The sequence below is a fragment of the Talpa europaea genome (genome assembly GCF_964194135.1).
Source record: "Talpa europaea genome assembly, chromosome: 2".
Lineage (NCBI taxonomy): Eukaryota > Metazoa > Chordata > Mammalia > Eulipotyphla > Talpidae > Talpa > Talpa europaea.
In genome coordinates, this window is record NC_140068.1 from 4,269,477 (window position 1) to 4,290,633 (window position 21,157).

A 21,157-nucleotide genomic window follows, 5' to 3' on the forward strand; every position below is an offset into this window, starting at 1 on the left:
GGTGAGCTGGGACATGGGCCTGAAACACCAGCTCTTCTGCCACCAGGCGAGGGCGCGTCCGGGTTTCCAGATTTCCGTCCGGGTCCTGGTTATTCTTGTGCCCTTCCCCAGGGCTCCCGAAATTTAGCAGAGGGGCGTTTTGTCCTTAGCAGAAGTCAACGCCAGCCTCCCCGAGCACGGGGGACGGAGCTCCCTCAGGCGGGGAGAAGAGTTAAACAAATTAAAAAATTTTTCACTTTGAAATAACTTTAGACTCACAGAAAAGTTGGAAAAACAAGTTTCCTCCTGTTTGTCTTCCAACCTTCCTGTCAGAGGCACAGGAGGAACCTGGTACAGTCCTCCCCATTCGGGAACGTTAACCCAAGCTGCCTCAAGCCACATTTTCCAGGCATGCGGGTCAGGCTGGAACTGGCTGGCGCCATTCGGGTGCAGCAGGGCCGCCCTGCCTTGCCTCGAGCCGGACCCAGGGTGGGCGCTCCGCCAGGGTGTGGGTCTTGCATCCTAACTGGTTTGGGCAACAGATCAAACCCGAGCCCCCGCCGGCACCGTTAGGCTCACGCCTGCATCGGCGCCAATCAAGTCTTGGGAACCGCTGGTTTGGAAAATGGGCCCATCGGGGGGAAAAGGCGAGTGACAGGACGCAGGACACAGGCCACGGCTTACGAGAGGCCGGAGGCTGCTCGGGAAGGCTTCAGCCTTGACTCCCCTTGGAAGGAGCTTCAGGAGGGGCCGACTTCGGGAGACACACCGTGTGGCGCGGCCTCGGCAGCACCTGTGACCCCCCAGCCTCCACGGCTTAGCTGGATCCCGGGCACCACTGCGCGCCAGCTCCAGGCTCTCGCCGAGGGGCGCTGTAGGGTGAGGAAAATGTATCAGGCTTTCCTGCCCTCCCGCCATCAGGGTGGATGATGGATCCCTGCTGTCCTGAATGCATGCCTGATGGCGGCACCTGGGGTAGGGTGTGGGCCGAGGTAGATGGGAGTCACCTGGGCTGAGGCGGGGCTTTTAAGGGCGGCGTCATGGGGACGCCAGCAGAAGCTGAGAACTAACAGAAGCCAAGAGAGGAGCAGAGAGAAGGCCAGAGAGCCCAGAGTGAAGACTTGTTGGGGGCTGGGAGGCCTGCCAGCCTCCCGGCCCCCCAGCACCCTGCCTGCCGTATGCCTGGTGAACCCCAATAAAAGCCTGCAAAACCACTGAGGACTCTGACTCCTCTACCCGGTCTGCTGGGTCAGAAAACCTGCCCCGTGTCCCTTCCTGTCCCCACAGGCGCCATCCCAAACAACTTTTGCTTTGGACCACGGGGCGTTGCGGGCACTTTGGGGTAACACAGCCAGCCACTTGGGCCTTAGAACACGTTCCTCCTTCCCAATCCCCCCTTTATAAACAAGCTCTGTTGTTGCCCCCCGAGATGGAGCCGAGTCTTGCGATTGTGAGCGTCCCCTGCCTTTGCGCCACCTCAGGGTGTACGAGCAGACTAACCTGGCGCCTACCTGACGACTTTTGGGAAAAACAAGACCAATGAGTGGCTGCCAGAGGGAAGGGGGCGGGTGAGGACGTGGGGATGAAGGACACACCTTGGCTATGAAGGCTGGGCCTGGGCTGCCGGGGATGGAGCGACACACGCGGCCTTCTCAGTGTCGCGCACCTGCACGCCCTGCCCGGCCCTCCGCCACCCGGCTGGTCGTCACCTCACTCTGAATACGCACCTCGAGTGAGTGGCTTTTCCGCCAGGACTACTCAAAACCTGCTCCCGGGGAAGTTCCAGATCTCCCCAACCTGCCGGCCCTGGTAGACGGATGGTCCGCGCCAGCTGAGCTGCCTGCTGCGAGGGGCCCGGCCCCCCATCTGCACCCAGGGGGAGGAGGACTCCAGCCCTGGCATCCCCCCGAAGGCAGAGCCTCTTTCCTGCTCCTGGAGGGACAGGGTCAGGGGCCAGTCTCTGGCCTCACCAGCCTCCTCAGGACCCTGCCCGTAAGTCCGGCCACTGCCAGCTGCACCGAGCCCCCCGGCATTTTATGCCTGTGGACTCAACATCGACAGTGAAAGGAGGGGGGTTGCGGCAGAAGTAGTCAATCGTTTACTTATTTTCCAAAGGCTGAGTCCCGAGGAATGTGCATGTTTATTAATCAGCTAAATGCACGTACAATCTGGACATCACGAAACATACAGAACAGGAAGCTTAAAGGTGAGCATCCATGTAAATAAGGCTCTCGTATTTTCTTTCAAACACCAACGAAGGGCTTGGCTTTTTTGCAGCACAGCTGGAGTGAAAGGTCGCCAGTGTGGGGAGTGTTCAAGGAACGCCGAAGGGGCCGCAACCTGGTGTGAGGTCCGTGGAGGGTAGTTGAATTAATCAGGCTTCTTATGCCACTGGCCCCTGTGGCTACCACCTCGGCCTTGCTGGTGTGAATACCGAAGGCGTGTGGGCACGGGAACACGTGCCTGACTGTGCACCTGGACGATGGGTGTGCATCCTGAGCCTAGAGGCTGGGGTGAAAGCAGGGGCAGCAGCGAAAGATCAGCGGCGTGACTACAGCAGAGGCGAGACCACGAGCCGGAGAGAGGACACCAGAGGGAGCCCAGGGAGAGTGTGAAGATTCACGGGGGGGCTGGGAGGCTCAGTTGCCTGCCCGCCTCGCAGCCCCCCTGCCTGTCCCTTGCCTCCTGGCCCCCCAGGCGCCCTGCCTGCCTGGTTGCCTCAGCAGCCAGTCTCCCTGAAAGGGTCAGATGGCCTTTCTCCATATGCCCAGAGGCGGCCTGTTACCTCTGGATGGGAACTAGAGGTCACTCAAGGCCCTGTGAGTGGGGGAGGTCTGTCACCATTTAACTTAAGGAACAGATTGTTTGGGGGGGCCTCCCTGGTGGTGCAGGAGTTAAAGACACAGTGCTAACAAGCCACTGCAACATGAGTCTGATCCCCAGCCAGGGAGTGACCCACATGGTGCAGCAGACCGCTCCTGTCTCCCTGCTGCTCCCCTCAGCAGTGGATTTCAGTGGATCCGCCTATTCTGCTCCCCACTCTGTCTCTGGTGAATCCTCTCACCCCCCCAACCCCTGGTCATTGTGAAACGGGGCAATGCGAAATGTAGCAGACCGCGCGTGGCCTAAGTTTCAGTTAGCTCAGGAGGACAAGTTACAGCTGTGGGAAAATTCCAGGCCAAAACAATAGAGGCCGGTTCCCATCAAAAATAAAATATATGTACCCTTTACCCTTTGTACCTGAAACACGGGGTGTGGTGAAATGCTCAGCTGCTTGTAACAGCACAGTTTGGCTTCTGTACCTGCTAGCTGTGGCACCTGCAAACTCCTGGGTGTGATATGCAATAGCACAGTTTGGCTCTGTACCCTGCTTGCTGTGGCAACTGCAAACTCCCAGGTGCGGTTTTTGGCTTTAAAAACCCTTATCAGGGCCTCCCCTGGTGGCGCAGCGGCTGAGCGCTGGGCTGCGAAGCTGCCCGCAGCCTCTGCAGCGCCGGTTCAATCCCCGGCCACCTGCGAGGGTCCCACATGGCCCGCAGACCTCTCCTGCCGCCTGCTGCCCCCCTCAGCAGTGTATTTCGTCTGACTGCCTGTTCTGCTCCCTGCTCTGGCTCTGGTGAATTCTCTCACCCTCCCGCGCTTCTGACTGTGCCCAGTGCTTGTATGAATAAATAAATAAATCTTTGAGGAAAAAAAAAACAAAAACCCTTATCACCCCGTACTTGGGCGACTCCCTACGAGAGGGACAGTCGCCGGCCAGTGACTGATTTAGACTCTGGTCTGTGTCTAGGGGGAGACTCTACACCATCATTACAGAAAGGAAAGCTAAGTCCACACACGAAAGCATCTCCAAAGACTTCTTTATGGTTGACGTTACTGACAGAATTTCACTTTCAAAACAAAAACATTCCCTGTGGGGCCCAGGCAGCTGCATCTGCAGGTGGCGTGTGATTCCCACAAACCCAACCCAGCAGGACCGGCAGGGGCCTGGAGGGGAGAGGGTAGGGTGGGCCGGGGCGCCTGGAGGGGAGGGGCAGGGTGGGCCGAGGTGCCTGTCCACCTTCAGGACCGTGGTCGTCCCAGCAGAAAGGTGACGAGGGCCCAGGTGATGACCACACCACAGACCCTGCAAGACAAGGACACGGTCACAGGTCCGGGCCAGGCGAGCTCTGGGTGAAATGGAGGGTCTGGAAGCATCGACTGATACATGGGTTGCTCCTACCTTCCCTGCCTTCCCCATGGTTCACCCAAACGTCCTGCCAGCCTTCCCCAGCGGCCCAGGATGGCCTCTCGGGGCCAGGAAGGCTCTGGGAGGTGGACACATTGCCCTTCGTGGTGAATCAGAGATGGACAGAGGCGGCCAGGTTTCTCGGCCCAGACGCCGACTTCTGTGCTACCTGCCTGCTCAGCCAGCCACGCTCATGGCTGCAGCGACTCCGCCTCTCCAGGGACTCAGGGCAGCGCCTTGGGTTCACCCCTGACCCCGTCCAGTGTGTCAAACAGGGTGCTGCTGCCGGCACCCAGCTGGTCCAAGCCACCGTGACCCGTTCGCTTCCTCCCCAGCCCCCAATCTGTCTCAACACAGTGGAGCCTGCAGTCCCCCTCTGCTAAAACCCACCAGCATCCCAGATGCCTCCCAAGGCGCTCTGCCCACTCAGACCATCCCCTGCCCCTCCCTCCACCAGGCTCTTCGTCTTGAGGGCCTGGCCCTGCTGTCCCCTCAACCTACTGTGCCCTGTACCTGGCTCCCCTCCCTCTCCCTGGCGTCTTCAGCAAGGGCCCCCATCTCCTTGACACGGCAACCTCCCCCAGGCCCCAAGTCACCCCCAGCCCCCTCTTGGTTTTAATAAATACCGATCAGCAGGCACAGCGTGGGTGCCCGTGTCTTCACCGCTAGTTACCTCCCCGAGAACGTGAGCTCAGTCCCTGCCACACCCCTGGATGGGCCTCGGCCCCACCCACCCCTGCAGACGCTCCCGAACACGCGTGCAACGTCTCTGTCCTCCCGGCGTCCCCGGCCATCCCCTGGGCACTCACTGCAGCAGGCAGTTGACGTCGGGGCAGTGTCTCCAGTAGCGGTACAGGGACACCTGCAGCGTGGGGTGGCCCCGGTACTCCTTCAAGATGCTCCGGGCGCTACAAAGCGAGGGCCCTTGGGTCAGGCTGCTGGCAGTGGGCCCAGGGTGGCACAGGGTGCGAGCTCAGGCCCATGGCTCAGGCACTTACTCCTTGAACTTGTTGGTCAAGAGCAGGAACTGGCTCCGCGTCAGCCTCCGGACATCAAACTTGCAGAGGTTCTGGAACTCGCGGTAGACCTGCTGCTCGCTGACGCCTGGCCACCTCCGGACGCTGAGGATGAGGATGGGAGGCCGAATGCTGGGGGAGTCCGGACCAGAGAAGTTCTAGAAGACAGGAAGGTGAGCGGAGGGGACTTTCCTTGGTTCCGCTGCCAACTTACCCAGGCTGAGATCCTGAGAAACTGGGAAAGACTGAGGACGGGGGCTTGAGTGAAGGAGTGAGTGTGTCCAGGACGGTTCTGACAGGAAAACACCAAAAAAGCTTCTCCACTGGGTAGGCGTGAGCACCACTTCGGCCCTAACTGGGGTCCTTATCAGAGCTCCTCTAAGCTAGCTGCTGCCCAGCCACACCTCTGACCCGGAGAAAGAAGTAGAAGGAAGGCTACTCACAATCTTGGGGACCCCAGCTCGGATCAGATTCACCTGGTTCAGGTAGGGAGCCAGCACACTGAGGTACAGAGGGAAGGAGAGCTCGGGGATGGACGCGGAGCTACATGGACAGAGAAAACCCCACAGCATCAGTGCCCGGTGGCCAGGCAGTGACCTCGCCGGAGCGAAGCTTCTGGGAGCAACAGGGAGGTGATCTCACACAACTCCCCTCCCACCCCTCCAGGCCGGGGGGCCACGTCAGTGTGCTTCCCCAACTGGCCGATCTCCAAGAGCGCCCTCAGTGGCCGAGCCAAAGCTCAGCTTCCAGGTGGCCCCTGGGGGTGACAACTCCCACTGTCACACATAGCGCAGGCTCAGAGGGTCACAAGAGGCCGCTGTTCAGGGGAAGGTCCTTGGTTCCAAGTGGCCGGCCCTCCTTGCTCAGCCTCCACATGGACACTGCAAAGGGCACAGACCCCAGGGCTGGGCAGGGTTAGGGCAGGTCCCCTGAGCCAGGGACAGCTCTTAGGCAGTGATGACCAGAGGCCATCACGGACGGCCCAGGGCTCCATGGTCACAGGCTAGGCACCCAGGGCTCCGTGGTCACAGGCTAGGCGCCCAGGGCTCCGTGGTCACAGCCGCTGACGTGTCAGAGGCGAGCTCTGCGCACAGCAGCCATTGCTGAAGCGGACAAACAGGCAGTGGCCAACTGAGCAGATACGGCACAAAAGTGCTTCCGAGTCGTCCCAGGGCCAGCCTGCTGGACCTGTGTCACAAAGGTCATGCAGGCCGGTGCTCGGGAACGCAGGGGGCTGGAGCCCACGAACCCTGCCCTGTGGGCGTCGCGTCTGAGGCTGCCCCGCGAAAGGTGAGAGTCTCACCCCTTATTCCAAGTCACCCCCTTCTCCCGGCCTGACCGCGGGACCTGAGCACTTGCCCTCCCAGCCCCAGCGACGGGCCGTGGGAGGCAGGGCAGGCGCTGTCTGGGCCTGGAGGGCAGGGGCAGCCTCTGGGGGGGACGGCCCGCAGACACACCCTCCGCACCCTCTGCTCCACACCGCAGGACAAGAGGCGCCGTCACTCACCCGTGCACTCTCCACAGCAGCAAGTGCGCCACTTTCAAGAGAACTGGGGGGGAAGCCAGAGGCGTGACTGACGGTGAGGGTCAAGCTGACCTCTGGTCACAGCTCGCCCGCGGTTTAGTCCCACAAGAACAGCCCGGCTGGAGACGGGAGAGCCCGGGGCGGGGGGGGGGGCACCCAGGAGGGGGAGAAAACCCCGTCTCCTTTGAGAAGGGCCGAGTCTCACCTGAGCCGCACAGGAAGGCGTCGTAGGCTGCTTCGTGGGGGTACTTTGTCTCCACTGAGACGTCGTTCCAGGAGCAGAAGAGGGCAAGGAGCCGTTAGCACCTGGCTGGGAAAGGGCTCTGTCCCCCACCCACGCTAGTTCCACCCCTGCGTGGGCTCCACACCCCAGTGGCCCTTCCACATCCACAGACCCCGGACTGTGGCTCCTCCAGAGACGCCCGAGCTGGTCTTCACCTCGGTCCTCCCGAGCAGCTAGGGCTTCCCTGGGAGGGGCGGCAGAAACCTGGGAGCCTCCTGACAGACTAACCCCCAGTGTGAGGGCAGCAGACCACACCCCCCCCCCCCCCGGGATCTCCAACACCTTGTGGGGGGGGTCCTCAAAGGAGGGAGCAGGTTCTGGGGAGCACAATGAAGCAAAGGAGGGAGACCCCCCAGACCCGCCCAGCTGGCTAAAGGGGGAGCAAGACAGGCTCTGCACCCAGCGCTCTGCCCCCAAGGAAGTGCTCGGACACCCACCGTACTTCTCGCACTTTCTGGCGTGGATGATCTCTGGCCCCGAGTTCTTGGTGGGATTCAAGCTGCTGTTAAAGAAGAAAGATGGGATGGAGGCCGGACCCCGAAACAGCCTCTGCTGTGCTCCCCGCCCCCGACAATAAACATTTCCTCTACAAATAGAAAGCCCAGCTTCAGGGGCAGCCGGTCAGGGCTTGGTCACCGGGCAGGGGACAGGCAGACGGGACGGGGTGCCGGAGCCCCTCAGGCTGCTCTGAGCTCGTATCCCTGCCCACACAGACTCCAGGACGTGGGGCGATCCAGGCGGCCCTGCCCTGGAGCTCCCCAGGCACGGGGCTGAAGAACAAACCCTCGCAGAAGCACACCGTGCCCCGTGGACCAGGGCCCGCGGTGCGGTGGTGCCTGGGGGTGAGGGCACTTGGGACCGCAGGCCCGGGAGGCGGGGAGCACACAGCACCAGGCAGGGCTTCCGGAGCCCCGGGGATCTGAGCGGAACAACTGTCTGGTCAAGTTCATGCTTTAGAAGGTCACGGGGTGGGGACAGGGGAGGAGGGAGGGCGGGGACACAGGCAAATGGACCTGCTCTAAGGCTGTGGGTAAGGAGAAGGCACGGGTTCGAGGACACTGAGGGAGTGAAACGAACAGGACTTGACGGGAGGAAGAGAGGGCAGCTCGGCCCTGGGGGCCCATTCAGGGGGCGCTGGCCCCTGGGCAAATGGCACGGCTTCGGCAAGGAGACTCTCCCTTCATCTGTTTTCCAACAGAAGCTTTTCATGCCCGTCCAGGTGCTTAGCCTCTGTCAGCGGCATGTCCTGCACCCGGGGCAGAGGTTAGCCGGACCGCAGGACACAGCCAGACACGCCACAGGGAGAGGGCAGGGCCCCGCGTCCTTCCCCATGTGGGCTGGCCCAAGCTTCGCGGCACCAGAGGGGGTTCTCACTTCACAGGTGGGCAGGCGGCGGCCCGGAGAGGAGAGGCGTTCTCTCAAGTTGCCTGCAGAGTCAGTGAGCAGCAAACTCGAGGTTTAAACCCCGAGGTCAGAGTCAGATCCAGGCCTTAGAGGCTCCGCTCTCACACGCACAGGCTGGTGCCGTGCTCGGCGCCTCCAGGCCCAGCACACCAAGGGCTCCAGGCTCAGGAGCAGGTGTGGGGCAGAGAGGATGCCAAGCTGACGTGGGGCGGGGGGGGGGGGGGGGGGAAGGGCTGTCCAGCAGCAGCCAGAGGCTAAGTCCTGTCGCCACGACCACAGGAGGGGATCCCTGAGTCAAGGGCCCAGTGAGCAGGAAGCAGGGTGGGGTGAGCAGAAAGTGGGGTGAGGGAGATGCTTGAAAGGAATTTAAGGGATGGGTGCAAGAATGAGAGGCTGCAGGAAATGAATAGAAAGAGAAACCCAAGAGCAGGGACCCCAGAAGGCAGGGAGGGGAGAGCCAAAGGCATCGGACACCAGGTTAACAGTAGCCACCTGAGTGACATGAGTGCCCCCCCTCCCAAATGCCTCTGGGCATTGTCCCATGAGCCAAATGACAGGACCCTGCCTGGGCAGGCTGCCTGAGAGGGAGCTGCAAGAAAGGAAGCCTGACCTCAGTGGGCTGAGGGGAAGTCGAGGCCTTGAGAGAGGCTTGCTGCAGGGAGAACAGTCGCAAAGGGTGGACAGCCCAGAACAGAGCCGTTTCCCAGGCCAGGACAACAAAGGCTGCTGCAGAGGACAATGAGTGGAGAGGCTGGAGACAGCCCCGGGGGGGGGGGGGGCTGGGGGGCCTGGCCGGGACACACGGCAGGTCCACGAGTGCCGACAGGTAGGACAGTGACAGAGATGGCAAAAACATCTGCAGGGAGTCAAGCGACTTCTTGCCTTTGGCCTCTTATTTTCTCCTGGGAAGTGAGGACCAGGAGGGCCCGCTTAGAAAGACCATGAAGGAGGAGGGGGAGAGGAGGCTGCCCTGTCCGAGAGAGAGAGGTGGAGACGGTGGAAACAGCATCTGCTAGGCGGAGCCCACACACCCATGACTTGACAGCGACCGACCCCGACCAGCAGGGGCTAAGGGAGTCTCTTTCTAAAAGGGCCCAACCTGGAGCTGCTGAACTCCGGCCCTCCCACCTCTAGCTCACTGGTGCACCCCACTGGAGAGGGAGGAGGTAGAGTCCTACCTTTCCTGTCCGGATCACCCCGCCCCCTGCACCCACAAGCCCCCTGTGTGGCCGGCTGGGAAGAAAAAGCAGGGTCACTTTTCCCACAGGAAGTTCAGGGACTGACCTAAGTACTAGGACCTGCCAACCAAATGGCCAACGTGCACCTATTATGTGCCTCGCTTAGCTGCAGGCCTGGGACCAACGTCAGGCACAGGAGAGAGGCCTGTTCTGGAGCCAGAGCCCCCCGGGAGCCCGTCACTCCCAAGAGCGGAACCAGATCAAAAAAGGCCCAGCCACAGAAGAGGCCGCTGCCCCAGCAGCTGAGGGCGCTGCCCCAGCCCCTCCCCCAGAGCAGGCTCCTGGAGCTCAGCCCAGCTCCAGCCTGGGCCACACAGGGAGGATCCTCTGCTGGGGGCCGTCCTGCACATTCAGCACCTCGCCTCTCCCCCTAGATCCAGCGGTAGCCCTTGGGGTGACAACCACCAAATGTGTCCTGGGGAGCACAAGTGCTCAGCACCCCCCACCCTACCGTGGCTTTCTTACCTGTTCAGGACTTCATAAACCTCTGTAAGACTGGAGACCCTGGGGAAATTCAGGTCCTGTGATCACGGAAACAAAGCAGGTCAGTGAAACCGCATGTGGGCTGGCCCAAGCTGGCGGCACCAGAGGGGGTTCTCACTTCACAGGTGGGCAGAAGGAGGCCCAGAGAGGAGAGGCGTTCTCTGTGGCTTTTGTTTGTGACCTGCTTTGGTGACCACCAAGTGCCATTAAAGCAACCTGCCACCGTCGCCGCCTCAGACACCACCGTCCTATGCCTTGCAGCCCACGAGTCCTTGTCCTCGGGCTTCCTATAAGGGCCCCAATAACCCTGGCGAGAAAAAGCTGCCACAAACACCGCTCATTCTTTCTTCAAAAGACTAGTGCTTAAGGGTCCCACAGGACGCACATGAGCCCAGGCCCCAGGCCATGCCAGGGACACATGGGTAGGACAACGGGCATCTCACAGGGCCACCGGGTCCACAGAGCCCGTTTCATCTCTGTGGGAAAGAGCACACGTCGGGCCCTCAAACCTGCCCCACAGCCCATGTCCTTCCACTGTCCCCGCCGGGGAGGGCTCGGGCATGAGGAGAGATGCAGCAGCAGCAAATGCCTTTGGAGCTAGAAATGTGTGAAGCACAAGTAATAAGTGTGTCTGCACAAAGACGCACCAGGTAACCCTGCCCCGTTTTGTGGCTCCTTCAACAAGTAACTCCGGGTGATGGGCTGAAAGTGCCAATCTGGTTCCCCTTCCCCAGAGTTTCACTCCTCTAGGGAGCATTTATGCAGTTGGGGCTCCCTGCTCTGTGGGGCGTGCACACCTCCAGCCACACAATGAAAGCCACTAGGGAGTTTCAGCAATGACGCTGCCCCCCAGCGATAAGAGGCCGACTGCAGCCCAGGAGTCAGTATGGAGTTTGCTCGTCAGAGATTCCAGCGCAAGGGGTTGAAGACCTGGCCTTTAAGTCTCAGTAAAGATGTTTTAGATTCTTCAAAAGGGGTATGTATCAAGTTCTAGAACAAACTCCTCCACTGCCCCATCTACATTTACCTACCGGCTATACACAAGTCAGTCAAAACTTGCGAACTTGAAGAAGAAAAGGAAAAAGATCACCTGCGAACTAATGTGATGACCCAGAGGCGCTAAAATACAAAAGGAAGCCAACAGTGGTTGTAGAATGAGAAGAATTAAGGGCCTCCCTGGTGGCCTCGGGGTTAAGGCTCAGTGCTATTACCAAGGAGGCCTGAATCCGACCCCCGGCCAGGGAGGTGACACCACAGGGCACACCAGACTCTCTCCTGTCTCACCCACCGCTCCCCTCAGCAGTGTATTTCAGTAGATCTACCTATTCTGCTCCCCACTGTGTCTCTAGTGGATCCTCTCACCCCCCGCACTCTGGCCTGCACCCCAGCTCTTATATGCATAAATATTAAAAAAAAAATTCTCTAGCCCAAAGTGATTCCATTCATTACCTTCCAGATATCCTTTGTCACATTCTTGGTATCGATGAGAACAGGAAAAAGGTTGTGGATATTCAGTTTAAACTCATCGTAGCTTTCTGAAGGAAAAGACCCAGATGGGCAGAAGTCAGTTTGTCGGTAACACGCACCTAAGAGGTGGGATCCTGTGTTTCTGAGTCATATACAGTATTGCAAAACAATGTTATCTTAATTAAAAAATCATGTAAAAAAGAATCCTACATATTGACTTCTAAATCAACAACAAACTGAGTTTGCTGGAAAAAATGGCAAGGAAAATTCTCCAACCAAACTTATCCCAACATCGGCTAATAAATAAAACAAAATAGGAATTGAAGATGTGCTAACTCCCAATCACTGAGGTCTCTCAAACCAACCCGCCATCACATTTGTAACAGCGAAGGCCAAGTGGATTTCCTTTAACTGCGGGGTGCTGGCTATTGTCAATGTTAATGCCATTTCCAGAGTTCCAGCCGACAAGAAAAGAGGGGTTATCAGGAAGGCAGATGTGAGAGCATCATTTGGAAATGATTACTCAGAGAAAATCCAAGAAAAGCAAGTGAAAACTTTGGCAATAAAATACTCTAATAGAAGAAAAAATGTACACTATGCGCATATTTATCAAAACTATACATTTATATCTCTGTCTAGTTTAAAGAGGTTTATTACAAAACCCGCCCAGGCCCCTCTCCTTGAAGCCAAGTGCCTACTTTCAATTCTTTTCCTTTGGGTTCACTCCTACATCCGACCCCCTGGGGATCCTCCCAGCAGCAGGCACTGAACTACAGACTTCCTGGCATAGAAGACAACGCCCCGCTCATCCCCCTTCTGGGACGTCCAGCACCTGTACGTCGCTCACGAGGACTGCGTGCCGCTCTCTACACTGACCCTTTCTTACAAGTCTTTTTTTGCTGCTTGCCTAGTTTTGCTGGGCGTGCCCACCACTGTTAATTCTATCCCAACTCTCACTGCGCTCGCAGAGGAGTGTTACCAATTTCCTGGGTGCGCTCTCCTAGAACCTCTTCACCCCTTTAATCTAAACTTCTGTTTTCTGTACATTTATTATTTCATGTGTTTACTCTTCAAACAACTCCAGGATGTTCGTGCTATGAACACCCTCCATTTTACAGGCAAGGAAACAGAACAGGCAGGTTAAAGCAATGTGTTTTAACGGCCATTCCACGGCTGAGGGTCCAGCAACAGACAGTCGTGGAAAAGTTCGGTGCAGCCACAGAAGAGCACCCAGCATCCGAGGTTAATGACATAAACAGATGCTTTCAGTGAGCAAAAAGGCCTAAAATCAAATCCACAGTATGATCAAATGTGCAAAAACTCACAACGGCAGAGAAAACAGAAAGTGCTAGGGTCACAGCTGAGATTCAAGGAGGCTTGTCTCCTTCACACATTTCTGGTCTTGTTGAGATTTACACAATGAGACTGAAGGCCTGTCGGGGTGGGAGGGCCATCCATTCCAGAGGGCTTTCCCCCGAGACAGTCCCTGGCTTCCACTCCAGGAAGAGGGACAGGCACAGACCAGACAGCTGCAGGCCCGGGCTGCGGCGGGCACAGTGGGGCCCTTCTGGAGCACAGCTCTGGACCAATCCCCTCACCAGGTGGCAAGTGCAGGTCAAAGGGAGGAGAATGGCAGGCCGGGCCCTACCTGGGAGAGGTCTGTAGAACTTCTCATGCAGGTGCAGCAGGTCCATCATCATGTTGTGTCCCACTAACGGCTACTTGGAGGAAATCGACAGGTGAGAGACATGAAATTTTAAAAACCAAAGTAGTTCCCATCGACAAATGGCAGTCTCTTGCTCAGGCTGTAGCTTTAGAAGGCGCTGCATCCCGGCCGCCACGTGGTAATACTCCCCAGTTTCACCCCGACCCCATGAAAAGGGGCCCGACCACTTAGATTCAAGTAGGAGGGGCTTGAGGCAGGGTCGGCACTGGCATGGGGAGGGGGGCCGAGGGGGTGCTTCAGGCCCCCTGGTATTGACTGTGTGGGCCTGGAAGGAGCAGAGGAGCAGCGCCATTCCTTATGGACATCTGATCCCAGTGAAACCTGCAGGACTTGGTGAGAGCCAGGTAGGAGCCAGAAAGGCAGCTGCCAGATCAAAGGTCTCCCTCCTCTTCAGGAATCCAATTTTATTATTTTGGGGGGGAGGGGCTCATCAGCATGCATGGCCAGAAATACAAAAAGGCTAATGACCCGAAAAAGAGGTGATGTTTCCCTACCTTTTGGGCTTTCACCAGCATCTGGAAAAACACAGAAAAACCCCTTGCAGAGAGAAGAATCTTCTCCTTCCAGCAGCTCTCCCGGTCACAGGAGGCATTCTCCAGGTACCAGCGATGCTGCTTACTCACTTTCTTCACTATCACCTGCCGTGAAAAGCAGAGACAAGCTCCCTGAATCCTGAGCGGCTGAGAACGAAGCCAAAGAAACAGTTCTTCACCTCGAAAGGTGGGAGAGGTGCCAGATTTGGCCCAAGGAGTGGGAACCCACGGAGCGGCTGAGGCGCCCCTCTTCCAAGTGAGGACTCACCCCTTTCTCTTTCAGCATAGTCCAGATCTCGGGGAGAGCCTGCCTCAGCACCAGCTGGACCTCAAAGGCCTGGAAGCCTGCAGCAGGGAAACACAGGCCCACACAGAATCACCTCTCCCTCCCGCAGGACAGGTGACAGCCAGGCAGCGCTGCACTTGCTCAGGTGTGCCAAGCCACCGCCGGGAGGCCCGCCCACCCCCACACTGCCTGGGGTAGCTGGCCCACTGCTAGCAGCTTTTGCTCTCAGGGCAACCCTTAAATGGAAGAGCCAGAGAGTCTCATTTCTATGCGGAGTCCAGCTGCTGATCTCGACCATCTTAGAAATGAAAATTATGCATTTTTTCTTTTAACCTAAAGCTACTACACACACACACACACACACAAACCCCCACATGTGAAAAATAATCTTCCAAAACAAAATTTAGTGAAAAGAGAGATGTCACTTCACATTTCTGCAACTGTCTTTGCTGTCTGGGATGGAATCATGTCTGAGTCTGCATTCCATCGGTGCCAATTTCTTACTGAAGCAGATAAGAAAATCCAGCCCGAACACATACAAGGCCACAATGCGGAATCTGCAGCCAACACCAACGCACTTTCTCAGACGGACCCAGAAGCCAGCGGCCTCTCTTGCGTTTCCAGTGATCTCACGCCTGGTTATTTGGAAAACACCATTCTGATGTTCTTCCAAATGTTTTCACACTTCGTTACACAATTTGAACTAAAGACATTCATACAATTGACTGTGCAGCAAGGCCTCGGCACTGGAAAGCTGACAGAAGTATGGCAGCAAGAGCCAGGTCTACAAAATTTCAATATTTGATCAAAAGCTTGAATTCTGTCACCAGCAGACACGGAGTTATTCTCCTGGAAGTGACAGGCTGACTTTTCTCACTTGAGAAAACGACCTAAGATACGCAAGTCAAAAAATAACCACATTCAGTTCTTTCGAGTGAAACTGGCAATTCCACAGGACCAAAAGCAGCAGCTTCAGGTCTCAGCTCCCAGCCTGGATCAGAGCGTTTCCTCGAGACAAGTGCTGTGCCTGGAGTGCCTGACGCGTCCTTACCCTGACACTGGTTGGGGTCAGATCTCTTTGCAGCCACATGCGCTACGTGAGCCAATGCCCAGGCCAGAAGGAGAGGGCACACGCCCTCGGGCCCCAGGCAGGAGAGCAACCTGCCAGCAGCAGCCCCACATGCGCTAGCAGCCTCCTGCGTACCCGAGATCCCCGGGAGGGTCATCCAGTCGCCTTCCTCCGCCAGGTCCAGCCACCGCGTCACCTCGTCAATCACCACCTTGATTTGGTCTTTATCCAGAGAACTGAAAAGAGGGAGAGTAAAGGGAAAAGATTGGGGGAAACCCCCAGGGCCCCAAGTCACAGTTAACACCAGAGGGGACCTGAGGCCTCCTGCTGTAACAATGTGACCTCAGCAAGACGACAGATGCCCATGCTGCCTCTGGCCTACACCCCAGCTCTTCTACGCGAAGTCCAAAATAATAAAGAAGCTATACCCCACACACACACACACCCAAAACCATGAGTTTTCTGAGTCTTATTCTGTGACAGGAACCCAACTCTGCCTTGACACTCCGGCAGCTTCCAGACCGCTGTCGGCCCCCTCGGCGTCCCGGGAAAGGACAGGCTAGTACGGGGCCTCTCGGACCTCGGCTGTCAGAGGTGGAAAAGCAGACAGGCCTTTTGGTCGGTGCCTTCTCCCGTGGGAGTGAAACAAGAACACGATGTTGTTTTGAAATGAGGAAAGACTTCCTCACGGTTGAAAATAACAGAAGGTTCATTCAAGTTGTTTTTTTCCTTACAAAAAGCTACATATTTATTGGAAAATCATAAACAACGATTTAGGGGGAAAAAACCCAAAAATCTCCAACATTACAGAAGATGATTATCCAGAACAGATCACTGATCCCAACGTTCTAGAGTAAGCAGCTGTCTAGTTTACCCCCTGCCTGATGAAGGCCAAGAATCTACAGACCAAAGGGCTTCACCTATTTGTCCCAAGCTACAGAGCCAGCTGGCCTGGGACCATCCTTGTCACTCACTAGGCCCTTCCCCAGGGCGTCTGCTTTCCGCAGAACCAGGTTTCGAGTAACACCAGCGATCCTGCCCTCAGGGACACAGCAGGCTACAGCACAGAGCCGGGCATGTGACCAGCACGGTCATCGAGGTGACCCCAGAATTACCCCTGAAAATTCACACTGAAGGCCTATGCGGCAGCGCGGGGAAGTCCCCCGGAGCCCTTCCCCTGCTGAGTCCAAACGACATCAGGAGCTCGTTCCCGCTTCATCTTTCAACCCTGAAATCACCCTCAGAGCAGCGAGCCTTTCCTCAGGCACGGGAGTGAATCTTCCTCATGGCTTCTGGCTGAGCAAGCGTCACAGCTGAAGGTGCCTGTGTGAGGTCCCACACTGGGGACGGCACGGCTACCCCGGGGAAGGCAGGAAGACAAGAGCCCCGCAAGCACACGCGGCGGGCGAGGCTCACCTGCGCACCCGCCAGTTCCCGGTCAGGATGCTGTGCTTCATCTTCTTCTCCTGCTCCTCGTTCATGTAGGGGATGCCCTTTTTGAGAAACTAAAGACAGGAAGAGAACCACGAGACGACTCAAGGGCAAGCTCTGTGCCAGGAGCAGGGTGACGAGACCCCTCCCCTGCCAGTGTGCCTGCACCGGGAAGAAGAAGGGACAGGACGGGAAGCGGCGGGCGGGGCGGGATGGCCAGCTGGGCCCCAGCGCCACACCTTGTTGTAGTCGAAGCCGTACTGATTCAGGAACTGCACGCTGGACGCCTGGAAGGAGAATTCCGAATCCAAAGTCCCAAATGTCGTAGGGAAGAGAAAGAAGTTACAGGAGTGAGCTACATACCTACAACAAACCAAAACATAAGGAGAAAAGGCCAGAAACACGCCTCAGGCCCCAGGCGCGAGCTCCGGCTTGGGCGCCGCCTTTCACTCAAGATGCAGATGAACGTTGCTCTGCTTCGGTGCCATGACTGGCACTGGGGGAGAGGAGGGTGCAAAGGGCAGAGATCCTGCCTTGGGGACAAGATGCCCGCCCCACAACACACACACAGAGACCCAGGAGGGCACCCATCAGCATCCTCACTGAATGGTACTTGGGGACCCCACCCCTTCAGCCTCACTGTAACTATCCTAAAGGCACAACAGGACACAGCAGAAACAGAAAAGGGAGCACCCTTAGGGGCAAGTCAGGGGTGTCTGCAAAGCCCCCCCCCAGAAGGTGCAGTGCCCAACGAGACTAAGAGGAAGGGATGATTTTGCAGGGGGGAGCGGAAGGCACAGGAGTGGGAGGGAATATGGAGCGACAGGGGCTCAGAATAGGAGGGGAACAGGTAGAGGAGCCGAAAGGGCAGGAGCCCTGCCTTGCAGAAGGTCTTACACATACTTGTTGGTCTCTCCTTCGACGCTGGAGAACACCGACAACCCTGGAAGGGCGGGTAGAGCCGTGAACACCAGAGAAAGGCCACCAGAGCCACAAAGATGAAACACTCTGAAAAGCACTTTGCATCCCCAGAGCCCGTGGCGCTTCCATGCAGGGCAACCCATTTTAATAAAAGAAAGGACAGACGTGAAACTTGAGAAGCGTCCGATGGTAACTCACATTGAAATAACAAATACAGTGATGGGTGGTTCTTCAAACACAGAAGTAAATATTACATCAACATTTTTTATGGTTTTAAAATTCATCACACAACATAAAAATCCATAAAATATATACTTCCCTGCTTTAAGATGTGTGTACTGCTGGTGAGATCACATCCAAGTAGGAAAAAAACTCCCAAAGTGGGGCTATGACACACCCCTAAATGCTATTTAGCACTCTGCAAAGAGGGCTTACAATTTAGAAAAATGAGCACAATAGAAAATAAGCAAAGGATAAGGATGGGGGAGAAAACACACACGCGCTGTAAGGTCAGCAAAATCTAGCCCACGGCCTGTTTTCATAAACAAAGTTTAATTGGAATACAGTCAAGCTCTTCGCTGTTGGTGTATTAGCTGTGAATAATACCAGAATTGAGAAACTGCAGCAGAGACCATATGGCCTGCAAAAGCGAAAATATTTACCATCCAGCCCTTAACAGAAAAGGTCTGTCGGCCCTCTGTTGAAAATATAAATCAGAACAGCAGAGCATTTTTCCTCTACCAGGTGGGTAGAAAATTTAAGGCTGATAACGCCCAGGGAGACAGGGAAACAGGCGTGACTGCAGGTAACGCTGGTCACTGTAAACACTGGGGCTGAGGGAGCCAGGAAAGGGAAGCGTCTGGACACACAACCAACCCTTTCAAGCACATGTTCCAGCTCTGCGGTTCCATGGCCAGAAGTACATCAAGCACAAACCCTCACAACGGGACAGTTATCCATAAACTATACACCAGGGTCAACGAAGCTTATTTTATTACACACACACACACACACACACACACACACACACACGGTAACTGAAGTATGCACTGGTGGGAGACTGAGTGAGTGAGCAGATACGTTTGGCTTGGAATATTACACAACTGTTTCAAATAAATTAAGAGATCTGTACGTGTGGATGTAGAAAGAGCTCTAAAACCCATTCGTGGAAAAAAAAAGTGAAGAAAACGCCTGTACCGTGACCTTGTTTGTGCAAGTTTTCTTTAAGCAAAGAGCACGCACATTTTCCCTTGAAACAGGGTTCAGAGTCCTTAAGTTACTCAGGCATGAAACAGCTGCTAAATGAAGTGAGATGCTAAATAAAGTGCCAAAGTGTCAGGTCCCGGAGGCATCACAGGTTGAAAACCCAACAAGCAGGAAAAAATGATAGTCACTGAAAAAGTGAAGACAGAGAATGAGAAATACCGCCAGCAACGCTCAGCCAACAGGCGACTCAACTCACCGATCTGACAGATTGTGAACTGCTGGATGCTCTGCCGCGTCTTCAGGTACCACTCCGAGGGCAGGTCAAAAAGGCTGCAAAAAAGCGGCATCTCATTCCACACCGGAGGACCGCGAGGCTCTGCCTCCGCCTGCCCGGCCCTCTCACCTGGGCAGCGCGGTTCCTTCCAGTCAGGACCACCACCGGCACGGAGGGCACACGGGCGGGGTCCCAGATGCGTGAGAGTACCCCACAAAAGACACCCCCACCCCGTGCCCACAGGGTGCCCGCTGGGAAAACGAGCCGGCAGGCCCCGAGGCCTGTCAGGGAGGCACAGGTGGGCGGCAGCTCTGGCCTCACCTGATCTGCTGCGGCTGCGACAGGTTCGAGCGAAGCCCAGTGAACTCTATGTCCAGACCTGCGGGAGGCGAGAGACACCCGGGTGCCCAGGGCGGCCGTGGCCGCCACCCCCGCGCCACCCGCTGCAGGCGGGAGGTCCTGGAGGCGCCAGGCAGGCAGGAGGGGGCGGGCGGGAGCCCACACGGAGCCAGCCGGACACCGGGTTCGGGCCGCGGCCCAGGCCCAGAGGCCCCCCCACCCCCGCCCTCCGGGCCCTGCTCGAGCACCGCGGCCTGGCGAGGGTCGCCACTGGGCCCCGCACCCCCACATCCCCCTCCCCGCGGGGCGCCACCCGCACCCCCCTCCGCGGGCTCGGGCCAAGGCTGCCCCCCCCCCCCGCCCGGAACCCCCCCGGCCCGGAACCCCCCGCCTCACCCACGAAGTCCGCGCCCAGGACCAGCTCCTGCAGCAGCGGGAGGCTCTGCTCAAACTCGTCGGCGCCCACGTCCATGGTCACCTCGCGAGGGCGCCGCCGCCACGTGCTGCGACGCGCTTCCGCCGCGACGGGCCTTAAAGGGCTCGCGCCGCCCCCGCGCCGCCCCCCGCACCTGCCCCCAGGCCCCACCTGCCCCCGCGCCCCAGGACTGGGCTGCTTCCCGGCCACCTGCCCACGTGCTCCACCTTGCAGGGTGGTGGTGGCCCACGCTCGCCCTCTGCGATCGAAGCCGCTCCACCTTGCCGGGCGTCCACCTCACTGCAGACATCCAGGGGTCTGAGAACGCATTTGCATGTCGTTTGCCAGTCATTGTCCTTGTCGAGAGGCCTGGGAGGACAAACAGGCCCAAACAGCAGCCTGGAAGTACTCAGCAGGCCGGCTGCAGGGAGGATGGCCCACACCTGTCTGCATTTCCTAAATCAGGCCCTCTTCCCAGCTTCCCCTTCACTGCCCAAGTGGTCAGCCCTGTCTCCTCCCGACACCCATCTTTTTCCTCCCTTTGTGTTGAGTCACGGCTGTCCTGGAAACAAGTTTTACAGGAAGACTCCAGCACTGCCCATCACACTGAAGAAATCCCTCCAGGGCAAGCATACTCCTTGCAGGAAGAGCCCCACCTACTGCATCACTTTTAAGTAAACCCTACTTCTGCCACTGTCATTTTCCAAAGCCACTAGTCCAGTCCTTCGTCCTCTTTGAATTCTAGATTTGTTTGAACAGGCTTCCAGAAATGTGGTCCTCAAAGTGAGTGCTCTGGCTATTCTTTAAGACCAGAAAAGGAAATATCATAATTATAATGTACACTTTTAAATGTCCCCTCTGGGGAACTTATTATCAAAGGGGACTAGTGAGTAAGACACTGCAGCCTGAATGTCTCCCTCTCAGTCAGTCACATTTTTTCAAACACTAGTGCTTGCATTATCTAACTTTTATTTTTTTTTAAAGATTTATTTTTATTTATACATACAAGAGCTGGGGTACAGGCCAGAGATGCAGAGGGTGAGAGGATCCACCAGAGACAGAGCAGGAAACAAAACAGGCAGACTGACTGAAATACACTGCTGAGGGGAGCAGCAGCGAGACAGGAGAGGTCTGCTTCGCATGTGTGTTTCTCCCTGGCCGGAGGGGTATCTAACACATGCTGCAGAGGCTACGGATTGCTTCATAGTGCTGTGCTTAACCCCTTGAGCCACCAGGGAGGCCCTATCTCTTTTAAAAGTAATATTGAATGCTCAGATTGACAGTAACATTATTTCACGTCTAAAGAAATATGTAATTGGACAGACATTTAAAAA

General features: G+C 56.9%; 1 protein-coding gene across 1 annotated transcript; it reads right to left on the reverse strand.

Moving 5' to 3' along the window:
* Nucleotides 1-4,041: 4,041 nt before the first annotated feature.
* Nucleotides 4,042-19,880, reverse strand: PNLDC1 (PARN like ribonuclease domain containing exonuclease 1; the record flags this gene model as incomplete). The annotated part of the gene is made up of 19 exons (XM_084228795.1): nucleotides 4,042-4,105; nucleotides 5,017-5,115; nucleotides 5,206-5,381; nucleotides 5,667-5,766; nucleotides 6,731-6,773; nucleotides 6,954-7,007; nucleotides 7,469-7,533; nucleotides 10,139-10,194; nucleotides 11,606-11,691; nucleotides 13,272-13,341; nucleotides 13,844-13,987; nucleotides 14,151-14,227; nucleotides 15,373-15,473; nucleotides 16,654-16,742; nucleotides 16,908-17,031; nucleotides 17,572-17,611; nucleotides 19,052-19,125; nucleotides 19,391-19,448; nucleotides 19,805-19,880. The coding sequence occupies 19 exons, from the start codon at nucleotides 19,878-19,880 to the stop codon at nucleotides 4,042-4,044; spliced, it is 1,596 nt and encodes a 531-aa protein (XP_084084921.1).
* Between the last annotated feature and the right edge of the window lie 1,277 nt (nucleotides 19,881-21,157).